The sequence below is a fragment of the Lepisma saccharinum genome, chromosome 5 (assembly GCF_977018435.1).
Source record: "Lepisma saccharinum chromosome 5, izLepSacc3.1, whole genome shotgun sequence".
NCBI lineage: Eukaryota > Metazoa > Arthropoda > Insecta > Zygentoma > Lepismatidae > Lepisma > Lepisma saccharinum.
The window spans coordinates 69,083,857-69,092,892 of NC_139233.1; the positions used below are offsets into that span (position 1 = coordinate 69,083,857).

The 9,036-nt window shown below is 36.2% G+C and overlaps 1 protein-coding gene across 2 annotated transcripts in view; it reads right to left on the minus strand.

Annotated features, from left to right (window-relative positions):
- Positions 1 to 8,784, minus strand: part of eIF4A (eukaryotic translation initiation factor 4A) — a 45,202-nt gene extending 36,418 nt beyond the window's left edge. For both annotated transcript variants that reach the window (XM_083122623.1, XM_083122622.1), the window contains exon 1: positions 8,699 to 8,784. In XM_083122623.1, the coding sequence (XP_082978749.1) occupies positions 8,699 to 8,721 (23 nt within the window). In that variant the 5' untranslated portion in view covers positions 8,722 to 8,784. The remainder of the gene's footprint in view (positions 1 to 8,698) is intronic.
- Between the last annotated feature and the right edge of the window lie 252 nt (positions 8,785 to 9,036).

Sequence of the window (9,036 nt, forward strand, 5' to 3'; positions counted from 1 at the left end):
AAATCAATCAAAAACCAGAAAGATGGTCCAAATACTGCATTTTATGTAAAAATATGTAAGATTAACAGGAAATATGTAAACCTCACACATATATTGTTCCGAACATAATAATTTGCCAAAATTTGCAACTTTTGCTTGCTTACAAAGTATAAAATATGTAATTACATAAAAATCGAGACGTAATTATCACATCCCAGTTCAATCTACAAATTACCTTCTCTTAAGTCTGCATTATCACAATCTCTTGACAGGTCCTTATCACAGTGTGTATTCATTGCATTCACCATCCTTGCTGCAGAGCATGTCACACATGAATTCAGCTGCAGAGCATGTCACACATGAATTCAGAGTTTTTCTGGATACTAACAGTAAATTTTTCAAGACAGAATGTGCTACCATTAAACCCAAAGGAAGGTCACACTATACATCACAGATACAAACAGCCTACTAAGCCAGACACACAAGTGCACCAGGTGAAAACTGTGCTCATCTGTATTCAGAGGGAAGAAACTACCGAGAGGCTTAGAACCACATGCCTAATTGTTTCCGAGGAAAAACAACTTTATTCGCATGTATCCCACAGATACAGTGTGACCGATGGAGGGTTAAGAAGTTATGATAAGCTACAAAATTACACATGGAAGAATCTTCCAAAATACACAAATTTCAGAGTAAATTTGCAAGTTCATGAAAACAATGAAGAATTATATTTTGTACATCTTGCTCTTTACCTGAAGTCTCATCAGTTGTGATCTGATATCACAATACCTATTTTGAAACAACAATACATTCTAAACCATTTCAGTAATTAGAAGCAGAACCTAAAATGTCAGAATAGACAACTACTCAGAGCTTTAAAACTCTGAGCATATAAGACCACGATCCAACCAAAAATACTGTATGGAGGTGAAACTTATGCTTATGACTTGGGATACAAAATACCACGAACAATATATGGACCAAAGTATGATGGAGAATATCTTATAGTCATGAATTGAAAGAGAAGGCTAAGGTATACAAGGCCTTAAGACTCAGCTGGACCTTTGGCTGTTGCCAGGGCAACTTTTTACAAATTTTCCACTCCTCTCAAAAAACCGCTGTGATATTCCAAAATCTGAAAAAAATACATCAGTTCCTTCTAGAGCACTGATGTGAATTTTCATGTGGTTTGCTTTCGCTGTTTAGATATCTATAGTTCCACGATTATGTTAAGTCTATTAAAAAATATCTAGATAATAGTGAAAGCAAACAACATGTCAGTGCTCTAGAAGGAATTCTAAGCTGATGTATTTTTCTTAGATTTTGGAATATTACATACAGCAGTTTTTCGAAAGAGGAAATTTTGTAACTCCTTACATAAAATTCAGGTATAAATTTACAATACCGGAGTTATCTCAGATTGCTTTCAAATTCTGCACACTCACTAATTTTGGCTTCGTGATCACGAATTGCAGTTAAAAATTGGCGGTCACGTATAGAAATTGCAAAATTACGTGCAGATATTACCGCTATGATTGTCGATACACTAATATGGTAGCCAAGTTTGATGTGAACAAGTGAAGTTTGCTATTCGTTACGCAGTCTGAGAAAATGGCATCTTGCATAAGATGGAAAATATGTTTGCCCCACGAACCATTCACGGTAAGATTAGGTTAGGCAAGTATAGTTAACATTCATGTTCATCATAAACATAGTTTTGAAATGCTAATCATTGCAAAAAATAGTTTATTTCGCCTTATTTTGCAATTTCTAGACGTTACCGCCAAATTTTAACTGCAAATTCGTGACTAAGAGGCCAAAATTAGTGAGTATGCCGAATTTGAACGCAATTGAAGATACTTCCGGTATTGTAAATTTGCTCCAAAATTCAAATCCATGTTACTTGTTCAAAACGATACATTCACAACCAAAGTGTTATGTAGAAATCTAACAAGAACTTCCAAAACAACTCAACTCTCATTACTGACCAAAGGAAGGTTGCTAGATTTTGATCAATTCTGAGAAAAATGCAAGGCATGAAATAGCACAAAGAACTACTGAACCAACCTGAACTTCAACAAACCAACTATGCCTAAATCAATAGACTGAAGTGTTTGCTCAAACTTTTGTTCTTCCTATACTAACATCAGCTCAACAGTCCTTGTGCCAATAACGCAAAATTCATCTGCCACACAGTGAGGGGTGAATGGAAACAAAGAGAAGCACTATACACTGTTTTGTAGTTTAATCATCATTTTATGAGTTTTCAAAGTTTTCACGAGACTAACGTAGTTCAGGTCAAGGCTGTGGGGTAAGGACTGCAGCTTGGACAAAACCCTGCATAGATTCAATACAAAGTTCTATGTGAATTGTGGGGGTGAATCACTGAAATATATATATAACTATAGTTTTGTGATGGTTGTATTATATCTCAGAATCCCATCAATTTCTTTACATCCGTTACTGTCTACAGCAGTGTTTTTCCTGTGAGGGAAAAACAAGTTTCAAAGTCCAGACTATTTAGAATATCAGGAGCGTAAAACATTTACTTTGCCCAGGCAAAGAACTGGACTTTAGGCTGATAACCCTTTAACTGTTGAAAGCATAATAATCAATTCAGTGAAATGCATTTCTACCATACAGCACCTGTACTTATGACTCCACATAGCAATCAATTTTTCCCATTGAAAATAACTTACAATATTCAAAACTTGCAGCCTTGAGGAGCCATCTCTTAGGAAATGAATGGAATTAATTTTGCATTAGCCCTTATCCTAGATTGGCAACTAGTGAAAAAAATTTGAAGTTGTCGAAGATATCCCTTACTGAACCTCATTAACCAAGTGACAGCGGGAATCCCAGAGAAGTCAAAGATGGCATATATCACAGGTTTTGTTATCCGTACTACCTTATGGAAACCAAAACAAAAGAATTCCTGGCCTCTCTGAACAATTGTTCATAATGATGTTTTTTCACGAGGCTGTATAGGAATGGACACCCCTTAAAAGTATAAAACTCATTTAATGGTGGATCCATTTCGTACCAGGAAAACATATCCTTGATATTCAGGCAACATCCAAGGTAAAAATTATACAAAACTCAGTACGTGTAACATTTATTCAGGACAGAGAATCTAGTCACAGGAGTATATATTCAGCAGTGAAAGGGTCGATATGCCAGTGGCAACTGTTTGCACGTTGCAAAAATTAGATCAATTTTTAGTGTTATACTCTCTTTGGTGACTATGAAATCCTGATCTTTACATGGTAAATTCATGTCATCTTACACACAGGAACATGGACTATCTCATATCCCAAGTTCATTGAACAATGGGTAGAGCTGGCAACATTGTTCCTCCAAAAAGAAAGCAAAAGCATGTTCAAGAAACATTAACAAAACAAGAAACCTCAATCATAAAATGAAGTCATAAACGTATGACACACACTATTTATAGCCTATATGAAAATCTCTCCTGTACGATAACCAAGAAGATTCAGGCTATTTCCTACTTGGCCATGTTGCTTACAAGGTGTTCACAACCATTTTATTGTAAATGCAATGAAATTTGTTAATATATAAACTTAAAATATGGAACACAGTGTTTCATCAAACAAACCAACACTGCTAATGACTAATTGTCATTCCTTTGGTTAATAATTTTTATCCCTTGCTACTTCGTAACCACGTTCTACCTTTTTTGTTAATCATATTGAACATGAAACATTGGGGGGAAACAGTTACTAGTATTTGAACACTGGATATTTGGCATCAAGTATGATGACCACTCTGTCATGGGAGGCTGCATAAGGACAATGCTTCAGAAGAACCAATCCACTGTCAAGCATTTAAGGCTCTGATGAACTTTTGGCCAATGCCAGGGAAGCTATTTTCGAAATTTCTGCTCCTTTCACAAAGCAGCTGTTATGATATTCCAAAATCTGAAAACTTACATCTGCATGCAAGAGCATTCACAAGAATCTTCACATGGTTTGCTTTCGCTGTTTAGTAGATATTCGCAATAAGTTAATGTAGCCATGGAACTAGTGGAAATATCTAGAAAACAAAAGATTCAAGTGAATGCTCCAGAAGGAATTCTAAAATTAACGCCACCTGCCAAAGGTCCAACCGAACCTTACGTGCAAGATATTAAAGTTTTTTCAGTATACTGCTGATTAGGAAGTTCCACCACACAATTTAGGTCTCAAAATTAATGTAAAAGTAGTATTTACATAAATTCACTCTCTACCTGTTCCTGGTTGTGTGCTTCTACATACTGTACAGATGTATGTTCTCATAGATCAGCCAGATAAAGGCATTTTTATTTCCACCTTTGAGTGTGTACCTTGCTCGAAACTGAGAACAAAGCATGCGTTCACAATGGAAATTAATGCACTTCACAAGGTGAACCCTCCCAGTCACACACTGACAACTAAGTTCTCGCCATCTAGTTTTGAAACCCATATAATACATATTATGGTAGAAGAATAATTGACAAAGGACAAAATAAGTTAAGGAACTACTGAAGATGACCGGACCAGTCTCGGATTTTCTTCATATTTGGCACTCACTAATTGAGGCCTCCTAATCACAAATCGGAAGTTAAAAGTTGTCGGACACTTCTAGAAATTGCAAAATATGCGAAAATAAGGAGTTAGTTTTCGGAACGGAAACCATAGATTTCCACAATTTTTTTTCCCACAAGCAAATATATATATTCCTGATACTACCATGACACCAAATTTTAACTATGTTTGCCTAACCTAAACACACGTCAATGGTTCGTGGGGCTAGCATCAATGGTTCACAATTATTTTGCAATTTCTAGATCCTGATACTACCAAGACACGAAATTTTAACAGTTTGCCTAACCTAATCACACATCAATGGATTGTGGGGCTAGCGTCAATGGTTCGCAATTATTTTGCAATTTCTAGACATTTCAGACAAATTTTAACTTCAGATTTGTCATTAGCAGGCCTCAATTAGTAACTATGCCAAATATGAAGAATCGGAGAGGGGTCCTGTCATACCTAAGTTAAAATTTCCATCCCATACATTTCTACAGTATAATTTCAGTGATTGAAACATATTACTCTGCAAATGCACAATTTGCATTATGTCACATCACCCATTTCGCCAGACAGAAGTTTCCCAAAAACTAGAAGAATTTTTAACACAACATACACCAGGTGGGACAAGATCACTCAAATTATCATTTTACATATACTTGTTGACATGTCAAGTTTGTGTGAATGTCATAGCATGTCAATTTTAAGAAAAAGCACACCAGCTAATCTTGCTGCAAGGTAGTGTTACCACTGTGTCACTATGCAGGCCCAAAAAGAGTGTCAATAAATCTTTTATGTCGAAGTGGCAGCAATTACTTATCACATTCATAAAAAATCTTAATATATGGAACAAAAATAATTACGCAGAATAACCAGAGAAGCTAACTGTTATGTATGTTTCCATTCGACACTCAAATTAAGATGTTCTCCTATACTGCATAAAAGGACTTCAGATAGTGTTCATGTATTCCCACGAGCAACTTCCACCAGAATTAATTGCATGAAATCATGCCTGCTGCCAAATTTCCAACAAACAGATCACATCCTGCATTGGAAACATGCGAGTTAAGGATTGCGAGTGTGGACTATCATGATCATATGAGGAACATACATATAAAATATCACCAATTGTCTCGCTTTAAGAAGGCTTCTCATACACTTTTCTTAAAAACCGCAAATCTGTTTGCTGCCCTAAATGCGCATTTAGCAGTTTCCTTTAAAAATTCACTACGTGAAGACAAGTTGAATATCTTCTATTTACTACAAAGTATGTTTAGATTAAAAACTAAAAAATTGTGTTTCTAGGAAAGTTTTATATTAATGTGATTATAAAGCAAATTTGCTATATGCTTTCGAAAAGCAGACTAATTCCAACCTCAAGTAAACATTCGCTCTTTACAAACTATTGTACCAAAAAATATGGACTTCAAAAATCTAAAAAACTGGATAAACATCACTGAATGGCATTTGTGTTTTGTGATAATAGTTCAAAATCCATAAAGGTACTATTATCGTATGGGCAAAACACCTCCGAATCATATATTTCGGACTTCTTTACATTGCTAACGTGTTGCGGAACATTTCTTAAGGCGAAATAATGTATTTCTAACTAATATAATGTTTATTTTCTCTATTTACGAGTACTTACTGTTACTTGTTGTTTCGAATCTGTAACACATTATGGCCGTGATAGCATACTGGTTTAGGGGGCGTTCTGAGAGTGTTTTGTCGATTTATGCAGTGGTGCAACCTCGTTCACCGGAAAATATCTACTTTCGTGCCCCTATTTGAAATTATGCTAATACGTCGCATTTACGTGTAGAACTTGTGAAATAACCTTGCGATTTACCACGTTCATTGTCCATCTTCCTTTCGCAATTCGGAACCATCTTTCTTTCGCAATTCGTTAATGCTCTTCCTTTACGCACAACCATCTTGCAGCCTTGAATATTGACGTCAGACGAGGAATACCTACGTTGTTAGGTTAGGTTCCATTAGCATAAATACAAAGAAAAAATAATATTTTCGCTAAGAGACGCGTTACCTTTGTATTGCCTAACATGAAAAAGGTCTCTCCTGTGACGTCAGAACACAATGTTGCTAGGGTGTTGTGCGATAAGTGACACCCATTCGGGTCGGAACCATCTTTCTTTCGAAATTTGTTAATGCTCTTCCTTTACGCACAGCCATCTTGCAACATTGAATATTGACGTCAGACGAGGAATGCCTACGTGGTTAGGTTAGGCCTGTTAGGTTAGGTTCCATTAGCATAAATACAAAGAAAAAATAATATTTTCGCTAACAGACGCGTTACCTTTGTATTGCCTGACATGAAAAAGGTCTCTCCTGTGACGTCAGAACACAATGTTGCTAGGGTGTTGTGCGATAAGTGACACCCATTCGGGTCGGAACCATCTTTCTTTCGAAATTTGTTAATGCTCTTCCTTTACGCACAGCCATCTTGCAACATTGAATATTGACGTCAGACGAGGAATGCCTACGTGGTTAGGTTAGGTTCCATTAGCATAAATACAAAGAAAAAATAATATTTTCGCTAACAGACGCGTTACCTTTGTATTGCCTAACATGAAAAAAAACTTTCCTGTGACGTCAGAACACAATGTTGCTACAGTGTTGTGCGATAAGTGACACCCATTCAGGTCGGAACCATCTTTCTTTCGTAATTCTCTTCCTTCCAACCTTGAATATTGACGTCAGACGATGAATGCCTACGTGGTTAGGTTAGGTTCCATTAGCATAATTACAAAGAAAAATTATAAAAAAACCTCTCTCCTGTGACGTCGGAACACAATGTTGCTGCAATGTTGTGCGATAAATGACACCAATTCGGAAAAAATGGCTTGTTCCGAACTCGACAGGTGGTTCTAGTGAAAACACGGCGAGGCTGAAACACTGGCTACGGGGTTGCATCGTCTTAACACATGGAACATTGCACTCTCATGCAAAAAGCAAATAGCGTGAGGAGAAACAGCGTGTCGGACAGAGATTTTCGCAGAAAACAACACGCATTCACATTAAAATGGATCAAATCTACATTCAGGAACTTCCAAAACGCTCAAGAAAATGATTTCCGTAAGTACTTTCTCCTGTAAATTTGAAGGAAATTTCAAGGAATCCGTTTTGCCCATACGATAATGTTACCCTAAATCACAATCGTGAAAATTCTACATGCAGATATATATTTTTTCATTTCTTCAAATTATTGGTGAATGAATAGGATTCTTATAACAATATTAGATAGACTACTCTAGACCATTTGCATCAAAACATCATTCTAGTTAACACCTTCAATTACGTACTTTCATTAAAGGCAGTTTCGGTGCAATTGGAAAAATATTGTTCCCTTATGGAATAGAAACAGGAGCAATGTTCTTATCTGCCATTATAGGATTTTTTTTAAAAAAAACAAGCAGAGTTCAAAGAACACTACATGCGAAACACAAATGAACTTCCCTCAATACAACTTTTTCAACGTTGGTATATATAACTGTCAGTGAAATTTGGAAGCCAAATGTCTCGCATTTATCCAACTATGCCAATGACATTCATTTGCAGGTAGGCCTAAAAGTAGATTCGTGACAAAACAGAACTGGGTGCAATGCTTAGTACAATCGTTGATGGGATATGCGTTACCTGATGCAATTTCATGTGTTACTATGACAAACAAAAATTTTTGACAAAAATAGAACACGCAACTAATATTCGACTACATCGGTTGCAAGCATGGCCCCTGCACATGTTTGTTTGAAGTTCCGCTTTGCTAGTAATGTCGCATGCCGTTCGTTCACTTTTGATACAAATCACAATAACTATTTTGTTACGAATCTCTATAATTGGAAGCAATGCTTTACGCCCTACTAATTTTCCAACTTCTACTTTTCGAAGTTACAGCTTACACAGGGCTATAAATAAAATGGCGAAACTGCAATTTGCAAGAGTTCACCCATTCGCCATGTTGGCACCCAGTATGCCTATACCCGGAAACCTTGACTACAGTAACAGCTTTGCACATTTTGGTACTCTTAATTCACCAAGGGCTACCATTTTCATTATGCTAACAGTAAACATAACAAGTTATGTAAATTCGAGAGATATAACACTAATATTTCCTTAAAATTCGGAGCTCTTACCTTCTTTCTGATGTATATGACATGTTCGCTCACAGTCAGCGCGAAGGAAAGGAAAGAATTTTATTACGTCATCTGCAATGTTATTCCTACGCGAAAGAATATGAATCCCAACAGATGGACATATAAAGTGACTCTATAAAAGTGATATACGTCAATTTTAAATTTCTATTTAAATAAAAATTACAATTTTAATGCTTATATTTGTAAGAGAATTGGAAATAAATTGGTACTATTTCAATAGTATAGTTTGGCGGAAGAATACATAGATATTGCATTCCAGGAAGTAGACGTAAATACCCATAATGCACGAGAAAACGAACATGAGAGAATCATCAAAG